The sequence below is a fragment of the Procambarus clarkii genome, chromosome 1 (assembly GCF_040958095.1).
Source record: "Procambarus clarkii isolate CNS0578487 chromosome 1, FALCON_Pclarkii_2.0, whole genome shotgun sequence".
Classification (NCBI taxonomy): Eukaryota; Metazoa; Arthropoda; class Malacostraca; order Decapoda; family Cambaridae; genus Procambarus; species Procambarus clarkii.
In genome coordinates, this window is record NC_091150.1 from 39,086,298 (window position 1) to 39,108,290 (window position 21,993).

Below are 21,993 nucleotides of genomic sequence, written 5' to 3' on the forward strand. Positions count from 1 at the left end.
CTTAACATACTAAGAAGGTTAGGTAAGGTCGGTGTTTTCTATGAAGCTTTTCAAGGTAAACTAAAATAGTCACAATAAATTAGTATGTCACATACGCACGTATTTAATAAGTCAATATTGACTATAAGAAAGTGCGAGAACGGGTTGGGGGACGAGGGGATGGGGGAAAGGAAAATGGTGGGGAAGACAAAGGGACAGGGGAGTGGTGCATGGCGGGAAGGAAGAGGGGATGGTGGAGTGGGGAATGGTTGGGACGCCGAGGAGACGGGTGAGAGGGGAATGGTGGGGGAGGACTGGGGGGAAAGGGAAGGTTGCTGTGGCTGAACATAGCCACAGCAACGCGTGGCCGGGTATTACTAGTAACAAATATTTAGAATGCTAAAAATATAATATATGAAGTTATGATGAAACAACAAACAATTACGATAAAATAACGTAAAAGGATGCCATAATGTGTATGGAGGGCTGAAAATGGGGCATGGAAGACGCCTCTATCGCTTCCTGGCGTCCCACTAAACTCCTCAGGGATGATCTATATATACTACCTCTCAAGGTCAAACATCCCGAGCGTGTTGATGGCCACGTATGTCACCTTCTATGACTGGTAATGAAAAAATTACTGGCTCCACAACCTACCTTTATGAGCGTACTTCACGCAATTTATTCCAGTCTCTTGCATGTCTGACTGGTTTGAATCCTGTTGTCTCTTTTGATATTTTCTTTCCTAAAACCGCTTCTACAACTGTTGAGTATCATTCACCATCAACAGTTACTGCAGAAATGCATATACTTTCCAGATACATTAACATGACCAAACAGGATATGCTCACACGAAAGTAGGACAGATCCGACACCGGCCACATTACGTTAAATTCCAGTACCACGGCATTAACTTACATATTTAGGCTGCACACTCTGGCGAAATATTTTAACCTTTCGACCTCCAATAGATTTTCATTGATAACGGTGTGAAGCTCCTTCTCAAACTGATCCATTCAGTGGGAATTAATATATAATTATGCAACCAACACAGTGGTATAAGGGGTCATTGCGGTGTAAACCGAGACGCAAACCACACTGTCATTATTTTCTTTCAAATTAGTAGTGCCCTTTTCGAGTTCACTAACAATGATTTCTTAAATAAACAGTTCGCTTCATAGTTAAGAAGCAATTTAGTGCTTAATAGCTAAGGATAAAATTTTATATAGTCCTCATAGCTAATGATTTACAAGTATAATGCTTCTATACTAGTATTATCTGTTCACTAACTATATCTTTCAACTTACAAAATCTGCATTTATTCCAGCAAACAGCAGACTAGGCTTCTCTTTTATTCTGAAATCATCTGTGGGATCCAGCTTCATCTTGAAGCAAGCACTGACATAGGCGTGGGAATTGACTGCTCGGTTAGATATCTTGAACGTGCGAATCTGAAATAAAAAGTCAGAATTTCAGTTTAACTCTAATTTTGTTTCATAATTTCACTCACAGTCGCTTCCTCGCTAGGCACTTGGCATGCTTGGTAATAGATATAGATATAATGAGTTGGGCCTCTATAATAGATATAATGAGTTGGGCCTCACGAAAGTTATCGATGAGCGACTAATCCTTCCCAGACAACCAACACAGCCAAGACTAACCTGTTCGTCTTGAGCCATGGGATGCAGCGTCATGGAGAGAATGATACTGCTTGACATGTCGGTCTGAAGGAACTGCTCCAGGTTGACTTGTGTTGTCGTCGAGCTGTCTGCCTGACACAGAGTCAGCTGTGCGTCTGCCACCAGCAACGTCAGGAAGATGTCAGATGGAAACTCTCGATGCTTGTGCTTTAGCATTAAATTACCTGCCCAACTTCCAATCTGAAATCAAAATAATGTGTGTTTTTGGGGTTTATTTTTTGCTTTTGTCTTGTGGTTTAAGTTAAAGTTTACAGTTACATACGAAACATGAAAAAGCTACTCCTTAAATTATGCTTTATTCATATTAAAAATAATTATATAATATATATATTAATATATATATTGAATTGAATATGAATGCACATTGTGTTGATTATTTTCTTGTTTAGGGCTTCTATCCCTCTGACTAGTGCTCTAGCATCTTGGTTTAATTGGAACACTATGGGGAGAGTGTACCTACGTTTCTGACTGCCACGTTAGCCACCAGTTTCCAGTGAGAGCGGAGGACAGTCAGGTACTGGTAACCTTGGTGGCTACTGGCAACACGCTCAAATACTTCCATCACTCTGTTGAGGCTGACATTGGCTCCCATGGTGAGAGGCGGCTCAGTGGTAACGCTGTACAGTTCCTTCACGTTATTAGTGCTAATGTAAGTGGTGTAGGGCCCGTCCTCTTTGTACACGCCTGTAACACAACGACTCTCGGTTAGAACAACACGTTATGACTGGTTTACAAGTATCTTTCTTCAGCAATATTTACATTTCTAGTGTGTACACTCCAATTATTTTTCCCTTCTACAGATTACAACTTTTTCACATTATGTAAATTGTATTTTATTCGAATTATTGCCGAATTCTTTATTAAAGGTTTTGACTTAATGTTTCTGACGAATTTAAAAATTATTTTTACGAACAAAAAATACAGAAATTAAATCTTTAATTGCGCAATTTGCTTTGGTTCAATCTCGCAAGTTTATACACTGTCCTCTTAAAAATAACGTCGCTTTTGGCCGTTTACCAGTATGGCCGAAAGTGGACATATTTTGAAAATGAAAAAAAAGGAAAATAAATTTGGGATTTTTTTTTTCAACAACAGTTAGTTAAGGGTCCTCTGGTAGGTTAGGTGGGCAGGAAATTCTCATAAAGTATCAAAACGTTATAACAAACGTTAATTGAAATTTTCTCTCCTAACCTTTCCGTGTACGCCGGGCGACTCAAACAGAAAACGGGACAGTACGTCACTTTCGTGAGCCGATTTCACTTCAAATTAAGTCCACTTTTGGCCCAAAGTGCGCATACGAGCCAAAAAAGCTACGTTACTTTCTAAGAGGACGGGTTGGGGTACATGACTTTGTCCTCAAAGGCTGAGTTTACTGAGCAGGTCAAGTTTGTCAGCAGGAGAGGAAAAGGGCTGCAACCTGTCCTCTTACAAAGAACGTCGCATTCTCGCTCGTATACGTTGCACAAGGCCAAAAATTGTCGTACTAGAAAATGGAAGTGGCTCGCGAGTGACGTACTGTCCCGTTTTCTGTTTTGGGTCCTCTGGTAGGTTAGGAGAGGACACATTAAATTGCCCATTTTCTTGACGTTGGGAAACCTTTGGAGGACAATGCTAGGAGATGAGCAGTTTGTTCACTCCTAATTGTGACTTCTACTGGTTGAGATTCAGTTCTTTGATCTCGCCACTCATCCTTCAGCCAACTAATGTGTTGTTTCCTGAGCCATTTGAATTCTCTCATATACCTAAGGCTGTGTGTGTGTGTGTGTGTGTGTGTGGAGTCTTTCCAGGCCATTTAGTAACGCCAAATAATATATGTATTAATTTTTTTTAAATAACACACATTATACACAGAAATCACAATAACGTGATATATCAAATGACCAAATCCACAAATGATTTGTGAATCACTTGTGGATTTGTTCATATGGTATATCACGTTATTGTGACTCCTGTGTGTATTGAAGTACACAAGCTTCTCAAAGATTTTCTGGTGAGAGTTCTACCTCTGAAGTCAAAGGTAGAACTATTTGGTTGACAGAGCCCGAGTGCATGGGGGACTTGTGTGTAACCCCGGTTAGGCTTCAGAGGAAGCCTCGGGATCCTCGTGGGAACAATAGCACTCCAGGTTACAATTCTTTTACCATGTCGTGGTACAGTTGACTAGAGCACGTCTGGGAACATGCAGCTCATAGGTTCGAACCCTCATCAAGGCCCTTGTGGATTTGTTCATAATACACATTCAGATGCGCATGTTCAGAATAAAAGAGAGAAAATGAAAAGGAGTTTTTGCTCCTTTTTCTTCTGTGTGGTTCTGTGTGGTACACAGAACACTGAGTGTGGCACACAGAACACTGGGTGTGGTACACAGACCACTGGGTGTGGTACACAGACCACTGAGTGTGGTACACAGAGCACTGGGTGTGGTACACAGACTACTGAGTGTGGCACACAGAACACTGGGTGTGGTACACAGAACACTGGGTGTGGTACACAGACCACTGGGTGTGGTACACAGACCACTGGGTGTGGTACACAGACCACTGAGTGTGGTACACAGACCACTGAGTGTGGTACACAGAACACTGAGTGTGGTACACAGACCACTGAGTGTGGTACACAGACCACTGAGTGTGGTACACAGACCACTGAGTGTGGTACACAGAACGCACAGCGAAGTTCTCGTAAAACCAGACGCTGCACAGACAGCGTTGATGAGGTGCACAGAACACAGAGCGTCGTCCAAGGAACCAAAGGCGTGGTGAACATTGTGTAGCACAGTTGGCTTCATTTTCGACTCGCAATCGAGGGATCCCGGGTTAGTTTTCCGGGAGGGACAGACATGTTAGCCACGTTACCTTTCACCTAATTCCCCTATCCATCTAGCAGTAAATTGGTACCTGAGAGTTAGGCATTGCACCCTACGGATGGTAAGTAGTTTCATCTTAGGGGAGAAGGGGACTTCGATGCAACCTTAAAATACATATACACAGGCTGCTTGTCCCCGATGACGGGAATTATATCATACACGTTACTTAATGTTATAGATAATACAAATACCTTGTCCAGTGTTGCCAACCACGATGCACACCTTCTCAGTCTGGTCCAGGTTCTTCAGAATATTCTTTATTCCCTGGAAAGTAAATTATATCTAAATAATCTGAATTGGGAATAGAAAACAGCTGAAGTATAATTATTGCAATGTTCAGCTTACTAATTACCTTTAATAATTATGCCGTGTTCTGGGAACTAATGCCTTGATTTGTTCCATATTCTATAACCTTCGAATGTTAATATTTTGTTTTGTTTTTAAATATTTGAGACGCTACCGACGATTATGTACTGCTTAATCGTAGGTCGAGGTGAACACTCACTTATAAATGTCTATGTTCTTGCAGGTAAACTTGGTACACCTGTGTCCTTAGTGTCAAGTGTATATCCTTGAAGATGTCATATTGTTAACATGTTACTGAATATGATAGAAAGGGTTAGATTGATCATTCTAACACGATTTTTTATATTACTTGCCTTAAGAAGGAAGTTAACAAAATTACTCCTTAAAGTTAACTTTTCAGTTTTATATTGCCCGGTGTTAAAAAAAACGGGATTCGTTCATCCAGCCAACATCTTCAGAGTCAGAAAGGAACTGGATGTCAATTAGCATGATCATCGGAATGTGGAGCCAAGAAGGGTGAGGTGGTACCTAGGAGACGGGGGCCAGCATGGCCACACTTCACACTGCCTCTGTCTTGCGCACGTTAGAATGTAGTCGTGTGTGAGATCGTCATATTCATCAAATGTATATTACGAGAGCTGAATGTTTATATCAATGCACAGTAGAAAGTAATAAAAGCTAATAATTAGAGAATTTGATTTCCTAAGCTAGTATGCCTGATAAGTATGGCATTAAGTATTTTAAATTAATATATCATGCAACAACGATCACACAAACACTGATCCAAGTATGCGGAAAAACCACATGTGAAAAATAGAGAATTCTAGAACTTGTTTTGTACCTCTATTAAAACCAAATTGTTCCTTCTTGTATTAAAAAAAACTATATTTTGTTCGGTAATAAATCCTCCGATCAAATTAATCTAAGAATTAACAATATCCATATTAGTACAACAAGGTAGATAGTAAATTCCTTGGTGTTCTTATTGATAAGCTGAATTTCCAGTGCCACATTCAAAATTATAGCTAAAAAAGTTTCTAGAACAGTGGGCATTCTTTAATATATCATACATACTACATTTTCTTAAATTTATGATTTACAATTTTCAAGTTAAAAAACCGTCATCTTTCATATTATACAAAAAAGGAACTAATCATATGAGGAATAAAACTTTGATATCAATAAAGAAACACAACTGGAAGGAAGAGCAGATATAGTGGTACCAGTATAGTGAGGGGGCGGTACCACTGTATGGCGCCGACCCTCAGGTGATGAGGCTCCAGCGGGGACCAAGCCTCACCACAAGCCTCTTCCCCGGGCTTGTGGTCGGTGCATGACCCCTTACAAGCACTGCCGGTCCTCGGGCACCGTGATTTATGCACCTCCTGGAAGTATAGTAAACAAATACCTATAAGTTCCAATATATAGTTTTTTCTGAGTTATCCTACTTTTGCCCGAAACGTTTTGCAGGCTTATTTAACATACAACCTTTGTACATTCAAGTATACCTCTATTATACTCTTAGGTGTGCATATTTTATGAATAAAATACCATTACTATTATTATTATTATTATTGGAAGGAAGATTCCCAGTTACCTCTCAAATGAGGTAAAGTCCAGTAAAATTAGATGGCAGAGTTCATGATAGGAGTATGTACTGTACTAGGCTTATTATAATGTGTGTTCGCTTCTGTGTACTCACCTAGTTGTGCTTGTGGGGGGGGGGGTTGAGCTTTGGCTCTTTGGTCCCGCCTCTCAACCGTCAATCAACTAATCTGTATTGGTGTACAGATTCCTGAGCCTATTGGGCTCTATCATATCTAAATTTGAAATTGTGTATGGAGTCTGTCTCCACCACATCACTTCCTAATGCATTCCATCTGTTAACTACCCTGACACTGAAAAAGTGTGTGTGTGTGAGTGTGTGTGTGTGTGTGTGTGTGTGTGTGTGTGTGTGTGTGTGTGTGTGTGTGTGTGTGTAATTACCTAAGTGTAATTACCTAAGTGTAGTTACAGGATGAGAGCTACGCTCGTGGTGTCCCGTCTTCCCAGCACTCTGTCATATAACGCTTTGAAACTACTGACGGTCTTGGCCTCCACCACCTTCTCACTTAACTTGTTCCAACCGTCTACCACTCTATTTGCGAAGGTGAATTTTCTTATATTTCTTCGGCATCTGTGTTTAGCTAGTTTAAATCTATGACCTCTTGTTCTTGAAATTCCAGGTCTCAGGAAGTCTTCCCTGTCGATTTTATCAATTCCTGTAACTATTTTGTATGTAGTGATCATATCACCTCTTTTTCTTCTGTCTTCTAGTTTTGGCATATTTAATGCTTCTAACCTCTCCTCGTAGCTCTTGCCCTTCAGTTCTGGGAGCCACTTAGTAGCATGTCTTTGCACCTTTTCCAGTTTGTTGATGTGCTTCTTAAGATATGGGCACCACACAACAGCTGCATATTCTAGCTTTGGCCTAACAAAAGTCATGAACAATTTCTTTAGTATATCGCCATCCATGTATTTAAATGCAATTCTGAAGTTAGAAAGCATGGCATAGGCTCCTTGCACAATATTCTTTATGTGGTCCTCAGGTGATAGTTTTCTATCTAGAACCACTCCTAGATCTCTTTCTTTATCAGAATTCTTTAAAGATTTCTCACATAATATATAGGTTGTGTGGGGTCTATGTTCTCCTATTCCACATTCCATAACATGACATTTATTAACATTAAATTCCATTTGCCAAGTGGTGCTCCATATACTTATTTTGTCCAGGTCTTCTTGAAGGGCATGACAGTCATCTAAATTTCTTATCCTTCCTATTATCTTAGCATCATCAGCAAACATGTTCATATAATTCTGTATACCAACTGGTAGATCATTTATGTACACAATAAACATCACTGGTGCAAGAACTGAACCCTGTGGTACTCCACTTGTGACATTTCTCCATTCTGATACATTGCCTCTGATTACTGCCCTCATTTTTCTATCAGTCAGAAAATTTTTCATCCATGATAGAAGCTTACCTGTCACCCCTCCAATATTTTCCAGTTTCCAGAACAACCTCTTATGTGGAACTCTGTCGAAAGCCTTTTTTAGGTCCAGATAGATGCAGTCAACCCAACCATCTCTTTCCTGTAATATCTCTGTGGCTCGATCATAGAAACTGAGTAAATTCGATACACAGGATCTTCCAGATCGAAAACCATACTGTCTGTCTGATATTATATCATTTCTCTCTAGGATTCTCTCTACCCATTTAGTTTTGATTAGTTTTTCCAATACTTTCACTATTACACTTGTCAATGATACAGGTCTATAATTGAGGGGGTCTTCCCTGCTGCCACTTTTGTAGATTGGAACTATGTTAGCCTGTTTCCACCCGTCTGCTACGATTCCTGTACACAGGGATGCCTGAAAGATCAGGTGAAGTGGAATGCTGAGCTCAGATGCACATTCTCTCAGAACCCATGGTGAAACGCCATCTGGGCCAGCTGCTTTGTTCTTACCGAGCTCCTTGAGCATTTTTTCCACTTCGTCTCTAGACACCTCTATGTGTTCTATGTTGTTCTCTGGAATTCTTATTGTATCTGGTTCCCTAAAGATTTCATTTTGTACAAACACACTTTGGAACTTTTCGTTTAGTGTTTCACACATTTCCTTTTCATCTTCCGTGAATCTATTTCCCATTTTCAACCTCTGAATATTATCCTTTACCTGCAATTTGTTGTTTATGAATTTATAGAATAGACCTGGTTCTGTTTTACATTTGTCCGCAATCCCTTTTTCAAAATTTCTTTCTGCCTCTCTCCTCACTGCCGTGTAGTTGTTTCTCGCATCTTTGTATCGCTGGTATGTTTGGGGGTTCGGCCTCTTCCTGTATTGATTCCATTTTTGTGTCTTTCGGTCTCTAGCCCTCTCGCAATTTCTATTGAACCAATCCTGTTTCCTAGTTCTGCATCTCTGTTTTGGTATAAATTTTTTTGTGCCTTTATCATATATTTCACAAAACTTGCCATACATCTCATTCACTTCCTTGCCTAGCATCAAGTCTGTCCAATTATACTCACTAAAAAAATTTCTAAGGTTGCCATAATGTCCTCTCCTGAAGTCTGGTTTTTCAACTGCTTCAACCTCCTTATTTTCTTCCAGCTTATAACGCATTGCATACTTTATTCCCAAAAAGACATGGTCACTTTTACCCAAGGGAGGAAGGTACTGAATGTCAAATATCTCTTCCTCCTTCCTGGTAAATATCAAATCTAGCATGGAGGGAACGTCCCCTTCCCTCATCCTCGTGGCTTGTTTAACATGTTGATACAAGAATGTTTCCAGGATGAGGTCTACAAATTTACAGGTCCAAAAATCTTCTGTTTTAGCTTCATATGCTTCCCAGTCTATGGATTTCAAGTTGAAGTCACCGACTATCAACAGTCGTGATCTATCGTTATCCGCTCTCGCTATAATCTCTCTCATTATTGTTATAAGACCTTCACGTTTACTATCTAGCTCCTCCTTTGACCATGTGCTGCTTGGCGGTGGACTATATGCATTTATCATCATTAGTTTATCATCCTCATAGCAGATCTCTAGTGCTATTATGTCAACTTCTTGTGGATTGGCAGTCATTATTTCCTTCACCTTTAGGTGTTCTTTTACCAGCACAGCAACGCCACCGCCTTTCCTAATTTTTCTGTCCCGTCTCCAAATTGAGTAGCCCCTTGGGAATATGACCTCATTTAAAATTACATCTTCAAGTTTTGTCTCCGTGAGTGCAACAGTGTCTGGTGTCTGCAGCTGTATTACATCACTTAACTCCAGTATCTTCGATCTCACTCCATCTATGTTGGTGTATGCAATCTTCAGGAACTTGTTCCCCCTCTCCTTATTCTTCACTCCCCCTCTCTCTATTGATTTTGTTGGTTTGCCTTTATGTACCACTTTACTGGTTTGCCTACCCCTATCACTTTGTAGAAAAAAGAATTTATTTCTTCTTCATTCCTGCTCTCATTTAAATGTTTTGCCTCGGCGAGGTTCAGTTTCAGCTTCTCTCTATCTTCTTTTGAAAGATCTCGTCTTAACGACCACCCTTTCCCATCCTCATCCCTTTGCAATTTTCTAGCATTCCTTAGTACTTCTTCCATCTGTTTGGCACCGTTTAGGGTGATCCTCAAAGGTCGATCTTTCCCTTTTACGTACCTGCCTATTCTCCTGTAGTCGCACACATTCTCTATGGTTGTAAGACCTTCCACGAGGCCAACAATTTTATCTACTACTTTAGCTTCTTCTACAGCTCTTTCTGACCTAGATGTTATCGCCTTTTCTTTGCAGCCAAAAATGATCAGGGACTTACTCCGATCAACTGTGTGTGTGTGTGTGTGTGTGTGCGCGCACACGCGCGCGCGTTACGGCAAACGTCAGTAATTTTTGTTAAGAAATGCAATGCTGCAATTTCTGAGACTGATAAGTTAATTAATATTGATTATAGATCTCAAGACGCCATGCATGTTTCTTATCCACTCTTCAACGCATTGAAGATAAAAAAAAATCCCACATCTCTTACCATAAACAGTCCTCCCCCCCCCTCCCACCTGAGACACGCAATAACAACACATTCCAAACCTCTATATCTGCAAGTCTGTCCTTGAGACGCTGACGTCCGTCCAAGGTGAGGGACTTGAAGGCCTCCAGTATGGGACGGTAGCCCGTACACCGGCACAAGTTGCCGTCCAGCGCCTCCTCCACCTGCGACGACCTCAGGCTTCCTGACGCCTTCAGTTGTCTGTAAAGGTTCCAATCTTAACCTAATGCTCGGCTCCAGACTTTACACCATTACTGAAGTGTATTCAGTTATTTACTTAAGTATTGCTTCGTTATACACACACACACACACACACACGCTCGAAAGGCGGAATCCAAGAGTCAATGCTCGATCCTGCAGACACAACTAGGTGAGTACAACTAGGTGAGTACACACACACACACACACACACACACACACACACACACACACACACACACACACACACACACACACACACACACACACACACACACACACACACACACACATACAGGTTGAATTCCCAGCCGAGGCAGAAATGGGAAAAGTTTACATCACCTGATGCTGTTCACCTAGCAGTAAATAGGTGTCTGAAAGTTACTCAGCTGTTGCGGTCTTCATCCTTGGAATGTATTCATTTAGTTGTGCTTGCGGGGGTTGAGCTCTGCTCTTTCAGTCTGCCTGTCAACTGTCAATCGATCAACTGCTACTAATTACTAACTATTTTTTCACACACACACACACACACACACACACACACACACACACACACACACACACACACACACACACACACACACACACACACACACACACACACAGGAAGAAGCCCGCAACAGCTGTCTAACTCCCAGGTACGTATTTACTGCTAGGTAACAGGAGGCATCAGGGTGAAAGAAACTCTGCTTATTTCGTTTCTGCCATCACTGGGGATGACAGATGTGTGTGTGTGTGTGTGTGTGTGTGTGTGTGTGTGTGTGTGTGTGTGTGTGTGTGTGTGTGTGTGTGTGTGTGTGTGTGTGTGTAAGAAAAATATATGTAGTAGGCATAATTGAGAAAATCAGGTCAGGAGTGAATACATTAGCCAACCGACGGTTAGAAAGACGGTCCAAGAACTAACAAGTCGATGCTGGAGCTACAAATATAAAATATAGAGTATATGTACACTGAGTACCAGGCTGTGGTGGATATGTGGGATATGTTGGCCATCGGGCCGCTCCAAGCAACAGCCTGTTGGACCAAGCTCTCACAAGTCAAGCTTGGCGCCGAGTCGGGCTTGGGGAGTAGAAGAACTTCCAAAACCCCATCATAGGTATCCAGCCGTACATATGTATTTGCAACAAGGTGGAAGCCGAGGAATAAGGCTTGCATGATGTGCACGACGGCATCAGTGGCATGCATGACTTATCAAGGTTAACGACGCATCTAAATCAAGCAAGTAGCTTGCTAAATCAAGTAGCTAAAGCAGCTAATCAAGACGTTAACCAAGGTTAACGTCTGGCCAAGTCAAGAGAGCAGAGATCTTCGATTTCTTCTAGACAAAATTCGTGACAGTCTTGGGCATCTTCCAGAGAATATCACAATATATCCCTTTGGAGAATTTGCAAGAGTTTATGTGGAACTACACAGTGGTGTAGTCCCATCCCGGCTGCTGCTTGTATCTCCTTCAATGTTGGTCTGGTATGTGGCGCCAACAGCCATAGAAAAGTCCAACAAATATACACCAACTGTTACACTAGTACACATTTTCTACACAGTATCTAAGACCCTTGGTCTGAGACAAGTGTTTCATGAGCTTTCTCACAGGACCGAATTCTCGGCTGATTGAAACTGCCAGAGAGCCAAGGGTTTCCAGGTCTCTGTTTCAGAGCCTGAGTGAAGCGGCCCTGAGTGTCCGCTTCTACGGTTCCTGCTCGGACTCTGAGGCGCTCCAAGTTATTCACAACTTTTGATCATTGTAATCACAAGCTTATAACTCTCATGAATAACAAATGACACCCCCTTAAAATAAGCGGAAGGGAGGGGGCGGGGGAGGGCAATTGGGAGAAAAGAACATAATCCTGCATTGCTTGCATGAAATGGCAAAATTACACTAATTTCCAATCTTGCTAAATGGGTAGTTAAGGGTAGGGAAGATTGTGTAAAAGGAAGTGTAGTGAGGGGGAGATGGAGGGGTTGTGTAGTGAGGGGGAGATGGAGGGGTTGTGTAGTGAGGGGGAGATGGAAGGATTGTGTAGTGAGGGGGAGATGGAGGGGTTGTGTAGTGAGGGGGAGATGGAAGGATTGTGTAGTGAGGGGGAGATGGAAGGGATTGTGTAGTGAGGGGGAGATGGAGGGATTGTGTAGTGAGGGCTCACTCTCTGTGAGACCCTAATAACCCATCACAATCCGGAACAAGAAAATGTCATAATCACTCAAATCAAACAACAAACCAATACGGACATCCATCACAAAACAAGCAACACAGCCGTCATATAATACCAATGAAATAATCCCTACAGTTACCGACCAAACAAAAATAAATAACTTTAAATGTCTTAATATGTTTACACCAGATAACTTTGAATATTGTAACCAATAAGAGAGGAGTGAGGCCGCCGCGCATCTTACCCATACATAGTCATGATCATCCCGGGGGAGCAGAACCCGCACTGCGTCCCGTAGAAGCCACTCAGAGCGGTCTGGAGTGAATGGTATCCTGAGTGGCGAGTACCCAGGTGCTCTATCGTCTCAATACTCCAGCCCGCGCAGGCATACGTCAGAATTTGACACTACGGAGAAATAATATACAATTTAGTGCATACATACATACACAAATACACACACACACATTATTGTATATATATATGAGAGTACAATCGCGCACTAATCAACGAAATAATAACTCATGTTTGTTGGAAAACAGAAGGAACGTTAACTGGTTATTTCAGGGCAGGTTAAGGCCACTCTGATGCCCTAAAAACTGCCCCAATATTGCTGTTCTCTCGGCACCATTATTGAGCTGACACGACACTGAGACTTAATAAGCTGACACGACACTGAAACTTAATAAACTGACACGACACTGAGACTTAATAAACTGACCAACCATTAAGACTAAATCAGTACTGAAGGTGAAATAGGACATTAACTCCTGTGTCCCTCAATACCATTCCCGCACGTCTAAAAATACTTCATCTCTGAACTATTATATAAAATACATATTTTTCAATAAAACTGTAAAATAAGGGAAAATACACACATGTAACAATTTATTAAAACTAAGTTCAGTCACCCTCTGAAAGATCAAAAGAGAAAAATAAAATCTAATATTATCTCTACTGAAATTATTATTATATTTATTATATTTAATAAATCCAACTATTTAATAAATATAAATATAAATATGGATTAAATAATTAAATATATAAATTCTTACATTTCTCTTGAGAGTATTATACCGGAGAAAACCGTGAAGCATCATACTCACAGCCTCACCAGGGTACTCACAGCATCACCAGGGGTACTCACAGCATCACCAGAGTACTCACAGCATCACCAGGGTACTCACAGCATCACCATGATACTCACAGCATCACCAGGGGTACTCACAGCATCACCGGGGTACTCACAGCATCACCGGGGTACTCACAGCATCACCATGATACTCACAGCATCACCAGGGTACTCACAGCATCACCGGGGTACTCACAGCATCACCGGGGTACTCACAGCATCACCAGGTGTACCCACAGTATCACCAGGAGTACTCACAGCACCACCAGGGTACTCACAGTATCACCAGGGTACTCACAGCATCACCGGGGTACTCACAGCATCACCAGGGTACTCACAGCATCACTAGGGTACTCATAGCATCACTAGGGTACTCACAGCATCACCAGGGTACTCACAGCATCACCAGGGTACTCATAGCATCACCAGGGTACTCATAGCATCACTAGGGTACTCACAGCATCACTAGGGTACTCACAGCATCACCAGGGTACTCACAGCATCACCAGGGTACTCATAGCATCACCAGGGTACTCACAGCATCACCAGGGTACTCACAGCATCACCGGGTACTCACAGCATCACCAGGGTACTCACAGCATCACCGGGGTACTCACAGCATCACCAGGGTACTCACAGCATCACCAGGCTACTCACAGCATCACTAGGGTACTCACAGCATCACTAGGGTACTCACAGCATCACCAGGCTACTCACAGCATCACTAGGGTACTCACAGCATCACTAGGGTACTCACAGCATCACCAGGCTACTCACAGCATCACTAGGGTACTCATAGCATCACTAGGGTACTCACAGCATCACCAGGGTACTCACAGCATCACCAGGGTACTCATAGCATCACCAGGCTACTCACAGCATCACTAGGGTACTCACAGCATCACCAGGGTACTCACAGCATCACCAGGCTACTCACAGCATCACTAGGGTACTCACAGCATCACTAGGGTACTCACAGCATCACCAGGGTACTCACAGCATCACCGGGTACTCACAGCATCACCAGGGTACTCACAGCATCACCGGGGTACTCACAGCATCACCAGGGTACTCACAGCATCACCAGGCTACTCACAGCATCACTAGGGTACTCACAGCATCACTAGGGTACTCACAGCATCACCAGGGGTACTCACAGCATCACCAGGCTACTCACAGCATCACTAGGGTACTCACAGCATCACTAGGGTACTCACAGCATCACCAGGCTACTCACAGCATCACTAGGGTACTCACAGCATCACTAGGGTACTCACAGCATCACCAGGCTACTCACAGCATCACCAGGGGTACTCACAGCATCACCAGGCTACTCACAGCATCACTAGGGTACTCACAGCATCACTAGGGTACTCACAGCATCACCAGGCTACTCACAGCATCACCAGGGGTACTCACAGCATCACTAGGGTACTCACAGCATCACTAGGGTACTCACAGCATCACCGGGGTGCTCACAGCATCACTAGGGTACTCACAGCATCACCAGGCTACTCACAGCATCACCAGGGGTACTCACAGCATCACTAGGGTACTCACAGCATCACTAGGGTACTCACAGCATCACCGGGGTGCTCACAGCATCACTAGGGTACTCACAGCATCACCAGGGGTACTCACAGCATTAACACTGAAGGTGCTGGAGGCGCCGGGGTGCTGGAGGTCAGGTACCGTGGCCACCACGGTGCAGGCGCCACACCCACCGTCGCGACACAGTACCTTGGTCCCCACGGCCTTCACCGTCGTCCGCAGGAAGTCGACGAGCGTCGTCCAGGGCGGCACCTCGGGTCCCACTACACGACACCCGTCCATCGTTAATCATACACGTATATATGTGTCTATACAACCATACGCACATATATACAGATGTGTATATATCAAAATATATATATTTTAAGTTTGTAACACATTGGAAACATAAATTAATAAATGCTTATGTAAAATGTAAAGGTATTTACATTTTTACAATCAGGTATTTACGCAGTTAACAATTTATGGATAATTAATATGATTGTTGCTTCCAACATAGCGAGAAAAATCTGTAAATTATTATTTTTTTTGTTTCAGTTATTGTATTTTGTTATTCACTTACAAAATGTTCTTTGTTTGTTTGTTATAAGAAGTTCGCAACTAGAGAGTACTGTAAATATTTACTGTCTCCTTGTAACTTAAGGGAATAATTAGCCCTATTGCAACTTATCAGAGAGCTCCTCTTTTTGCAGTTATGAAACATCGATCTCTTGCCACTCTGAAGAGCTTGGTCTATTGCAACTCAGGGGAGCTTGGTCTATTGCAACTCAGGAGAACTGGGTATATTGCAACTCAGGAGAGCTTGGTCTATTGCAACTCAGGAGAGCTTGGTCCATTGCAACTCAGGAGAGTTTGGTCTGTTATATCTCGTGAGAGCTTGGTCTATTATATCTCTGACGAGCTTTGTCTATTGCAACTAAGGAAAGCTTGGTCTATTGCAACTCAGGAGAGCTTGGTCTATTGCAACTCAGGAGAGCTTGGTCCATTGCAACTCAGGAGAGCTTGGTCTATTGCAACTGAGGAGAACTGGGTATATTGCAACTCAGGAGAGCTTGGTCTATTATATCTCGTGAGAGCTTGGTCTATTATATCTCTGACGAGCTTTGTCTATTGCAACTAAGGAAAGCTTGGTCTATTGCAACTCAGGAGAGCTTGGTCTATTGCAACTCAGGAGAGCTTGGTCCATTGCAACTCGGGAGAGCTTGGTCCATTGCAACTCAGGAGAGCCTGGTCTATTGCAACTCAGGAGAGCTTGGTCTATTGCAACTCAGGAGAGCTTGGTCTATTGCAACTCAGGAGAGCTTGGTCTATTGCAACTCAGGAGAGCTTGGTCTATTGCAACTCAGGAGAGCTTGGTCTATTGCAACTCAGGAGAGCTTGGTCTATTGCAACTCAGGAGAGCTTGGTCTATTGCAACTCAGGAGAGCTTGGTCTATTGCAACTCAGGAGAGCTTGGTCTATTGCAACTCAGGAGAGCTTGGTCCATTGCAACTCGGGAGAGCTTGGTCCATTGCAACTCAGGAGAGCCTGGTCTATTGCAACTCAGGAGAGCTTGGTCTATTGCAACTCAGGAGAGCTTGGTCTATTGCAACTCAGGAGAGCTTGGTCTATTGCAACTCAGGAGAGCTTGGTCTATTGCAACTCAGGAGAGCTTGGTCTATTGCAACTCAGGAGAGCTTGGTCTATTGCAACTCAGGAGAGCTTGGTCTATTGCAACTCAGGAGAGCTTGGTCTATTGCAACTCAGGAGAGCTTGGTCAATTGCAACTCAGGAGAGCTTGGTCTATTGCAACTCAGGAGAGCCTGGTCTATTGCAACTCAGGAGAGCTTGGTCTATTGCAACTCAGGAGAGCTTGGTCTATTGCAACTCAGGAGAGCTTGGTCTATTGCAACTCAGGAGAGCTTGGTCTATTGCAACTCAGGAGAGCTTGGTCTATTGCAACTCAGGAGAGCTTGGTCTATTGCAACTCAGGAGAGCTTGGTCTATTGCAACTCAGGAGAGCTTGGTCTATTGCAACTCAGGAGAGCTTGGTCTATTGCAACTCAGGAGAGCTTGGTCTATTGCAACTCAGGAGAGCTTGGTCTATTGCAACTCAGGAGAGCTTGGTCTATTGCAACTCAGGAGAGCTTGGTCTATTGCAACTCAGGAGAGCTTGGTCAATTGCAACTCAGGAGAGCTTGGTCTATTGCAACTCAGGAGAGCCTGGTCTATTGCAACTCAGGAGAGCTTGGTCTATTGCAACTCAGGAGAGCTTGGTCTATTGCAACTCAGGAGAGCTTGGTCTATTGCAACTCAGGAGAGCTTGGTCTATTGCAACTCAGGAGAGCTTGGTCTATTGCAACTCAGGAGAGCTTGGTCTATTGCAACTCAGGAGAGCTTGGTCTATTGCAACTCAGGAGAGCTTGGTCTATTGCAACACATGGAAGCTCTCGACCACTTGCCACTCAGACAGAGCACATTACCTAAAATAATTAAAAATTATAAAAGAGAAATGATGCTTACCAGAATAATTGACCCCATTAACCTTAAGGCGGATGCGTCGAGGAGGAAGGTCCCCTCCACCATCTGACGAGTCCCGGCTGGAGGCCATTTATGGGTGCTGCTGGTGGCGCCGGGTCACACTAGATCACCCTCACCTGTGATGGTAAGTTATATAAACTGAAATATAAACTCACGTATTTATATGGTAGAACATTATTGCCTTCGTTCTTCAAAACCTGTTGGTGTTCTGATTTGAGAATGGTCCAGGACGGACCGAAACGTCGTCGTCCCTTCACTTTCTAGTGTGTGGTCTGGTCAACATATTTCAGCCACGTTATTGTGACTCCATACACAGTTTCAAGTGTAGATATGATAGAGCCCAATAGGCTCAGGAACCTGTACACCTGTTGATTGACAGTTGAGAGGCGGGACCAAAGAGCCAGAGCTCAACCCCCGCAAAAACACAACTAGTAAACACAACTAGTAAACACAGAAAATCCGTTGAATCTGAAATGTGGGTTTACTTGTCCATAGAATGCTTCAGAGATTTTAAAGTCGTTAACGACGCTGAATAAAAGTACAGTAAATCGTCTCCAGCTACGAATCGAACCCAGATCAAATCGCTCACTGTGCTGAAAAAGTACATATTTGCTTTATTGGTTTACTGACAGGAATAACACAAACTTGTAGAACATTACTATGAACCAAATCTGACCTGTAACTGGTCTTAACAACCAATTTTATCCATAATGTTCAGTGTATACCTTAACCTGGCTGATATGTTCCAAAACAGCGGTAAAGCACTCGCCCGGCGCTTCGCGAGCACTTTGGTCCGGGTTCGTATTCTGGCCGGGGAGGATTGACCGGGCGCCAACCCTTAACTGTAGTCTCTGTTCACCCAGCAGTGAATGGGTACCTGGTTGTTAAACGATTTGGCGGGTCGTATTTCGGGGAAAATAATGGGATTAAGGACCTGCCCAAAACGCTATGCGTGCTAGTGGCTTTACAAGAATGTAAGAACTCTTGTATATATAAATAATAATAATAATAATAATAATAATAATAGTAGGCATCCTTCAGTCTCGGGAGACTATGGAGTTTATAATTATAATAATTAGAGTATTATTATTAATTGGAGTTAATAATAATAATAATAATAATAATAATAAAAACTATACTTTAGCGTAGCTGATGATCCACTTGTGTCAAGGACATAATTCCTTTTGTTTGGGATGGACACCTCTGTATACTTTAGGCTTGTATCAAGGATAAGATCGAACTACTGATTATTAAAAGGATGCAGCTCTACAACAGCTGACAAACTTTCCGGTGCCTATTTAGAGCTAGGGAATAGACGCATGAGGTGAAAGGAAACGTGCCCTACCATTTGTGAGTAGAGAAGGTAGCCACTGTTGCTGCACTAGAACCTGGGTCCTCAGACCGCTACTGTTCCTAATTAATGTCAATGATCTACCCGAAGGAGTGAGTTCGTACAAGTCAATGTCGGCAAACGATGGAAAGATAAGAAGGAAAGTACAAATAGAGGAGGACTGTAGCATGTTACAGAAAGACCTTAACACACTCCAGGAGAAGGCAAACAAATGTAGTTTAATCTTAAGTGTAAGGTAATAAAGTTGGGGAATGGAGAAGATAACCAGAACAAGCAAGAGAGAGAGAGAGAGAGAGAGAGAGAGAGAGAGAGAGAGAGAGAGAGAGAGAGAGAGAAAGAGAAAGAGAAAGAGAAAGAGAAAGAGAAAGAGAGAGAGAGAGAGAGAGAGAGAGAGAGAGAGAGAGAGAGAGAAAGAGAAAGAGAAAGAGAAAGAGAGAGAGAGAGAGAGAGAGAGAGAGAGAGAGAGAGAGAGAGAGAAAGAGAAAGAGAAAGAGAAAGAGAGAGAGAGAGAGAGAGAGAGAGAGAGAGAGAGAGAGAGAGAGAGAGAGAGAGAGAGAGAGAGAGAGAGAGAGAGAGAGAGAGAGAGAGAGAGAGAGAGAGAGAGAGAGAGAGAGAGAGAGAGAGAGAGAGAGAGAGAGAGAGAGAGAGAGAGAGAGAGAGAGAGAGAGAGAGAGAGAGAGAGAGAGAGAGAGAGAGAGAGAGAGAGAGAGAGAGAGAGAGAGAGAGCGCGCGCGCAGTAGGCGGGGCAGGAAGAGCTAGACCTCACTTTCCTGTAGTCACCCGTAGGTAAGCACGGAATACAAGAATTCTTGCCCTGTAGTACGCCTGTAGACATGCAAGTTACAGCGGATATAGATTTATCGCTTTAAAAACCCTTAAAGGCAACAGAAAGGATGAGTGACGCTGCCCAATAAACTCGCCCCTCGGGGCAACATTAACAAAATAAAAGCAAGAAGGCATGTAGTAAGATCATGGGCCTCACAGACCAGCCCAGAAACACCCACAGCGCCTCCCGCCAGCACAGCAACACGCTCCTATATATATATATATACAACAACAACAAACAAAAGAGCTTCTACTTACGAACGATAAACAACCCATATATTACATAGTATCAATATAGAAATATAGTTCTTACCGGAGTGAAGTGACTGGGAGTGTGGAGGGAGAGTGGAGGGCGAGTGCGAGTGTCGCCCTTGAGTGAGTCTTAACAAGACCTTGTTGTGTTGCTGCTCGCCACACTCTTGCCACACGCTGCTCCTCTATTATAGCCTCATATCATACATGATATGTAGTAATTATATCTATATATATTATTTTTTATATTTATATATTAATAATAATACTAATTATTATTATTATACTTCGCTTTATGGAGGGTAGACAGGCAGCACGTGTATATATATTTTTGTATTAATAAGCTTGAGAATCCACAGCAATATGCTGGTAGCCCTATTTTATATAATTATAATTAATTACAATATACGAAGGAGTACAGTATAGATAAAAAAACTAGATATAAGTTCATCTTATATCCCCATCTTACAGGATGGTTATAGTCAGAGTATACATATATGCTTAGGCTTATATCAAGGTCCCAGCCCGTCCTCCAAAAATGGGGAGGTAAATGTAACAGCACAAATATGTGCAATAATGTACTATTCATAGCAGTCAGGCATTGTGCATATTTTCACTTTTAAACCGTACTGTCAAATATATTGTGAATATTTGAATTTACCTGAAAAGCTGAAGAGAAAACCACGACCTAACCTAACCTTCTTAGTGTTTGAAGATAAGCATTTTATTGCTTCTTAATAACAATTAATTACTTAACCTATAGCTACATTGATATTACAGATTTATTAAACTAATAAAACAAAACTAAAATTTATCAATAAATTGTAAAGTAACTCAGGATATTTTCAAATTTTGTATAAAATCTCTATTGTTTAATCAAACTGAAAAATAAATCCTGATATTTAAAACTTGTGGATAGTGAGTTGAACTTTAAAACTTCATCCTAAAATTCTGAGTGTCTTAATAGAAAACGAGGAGAATAAATGGGTAGGTAAATGTAACAGCTCCATAAGTGCAATTATGTACTATGTATGGCAGTCAGGAAATGTACTTATTATACTTAGTATTAAACCGTACTGTCAATTCGTAGGATGGGTTCCCTGGAAACACAAACCGAAACTGTCTCTATTTTCCACTTGTTACAACTTGTAATAAAGTTGTTACATCTTGGCTTAACGTGTTTATGACGTATTAGAACGTTGTTACAACTTGCTATATTGGTTGTTATAACTTGTTTAGGTGTTAAAACTTGTTCGAACGTTGTACCAACGGCCAGGTGGAGGTACTGACCCTCCCCAGGATGCAACCCCACAACAGCTGACTCGCTCCCGTGTACCTATTTACTGCAAGGTGAACAGTAGTATTAGGTGACAAGAAACGTTACCACCCATTTTGCCCGACCGGATTCGACCCCGGGATTCCTGATTGTGAGTCGAGAACATACCAACATACAGCATCAGTCAGCACACAAGGGTCCCGGTTGTGCAGTCGGGTTTGTTCTCGACACACAATCGAGAATGCCGGGTTCGAATTCCGGGCGGGACAGAATGTGGTTGGGCACATTTCCTTTCACCTAATGCCTCTG

General features: G+C 42.4%; 1 protein-coding gene across 1 annotated transcript in view; it reads right to left on the reverse strand.

Annotated features, from left to right (window-relative positions):
• Positions 1–20,604, reverse strand: part of LOC123772069 (uncharacterized) — a 50,975-nt gene extending 30,371 nt beyond the window's left edge. Inside the window, 10 exon segments of the mRNA XM_045765009.2 lie at positions 1,287–1,430; positions 1,641–1,859; positions 2,140–2,363; positions 4,737–4,809; positions 6,075–6,236; positions 10,474–10,633; positions 13,025–13,185; positions 15,551–15,723; positions 17,963–18,096; positions 20,470–20,604. Of these exon segments, the coding sequence (XP_045620965.1) occupies positions 1,287–1,430; positions 1,641–1,859; positions 2,140–2,363; positions 4,737–4,809; positions 6,075–6,236; positions 10,474–10,633; positions 13,025–13,185; positions 15,551–15,723; positions 17,963–18,050 (1,404 nt within the window). The 5' untranslated portion in view covers positions 18,051–18,096; positions 20,470–20,604.
• Between the last annotated feature and the right edge of the window lie 1,389 nt (positions 20,605–21,993).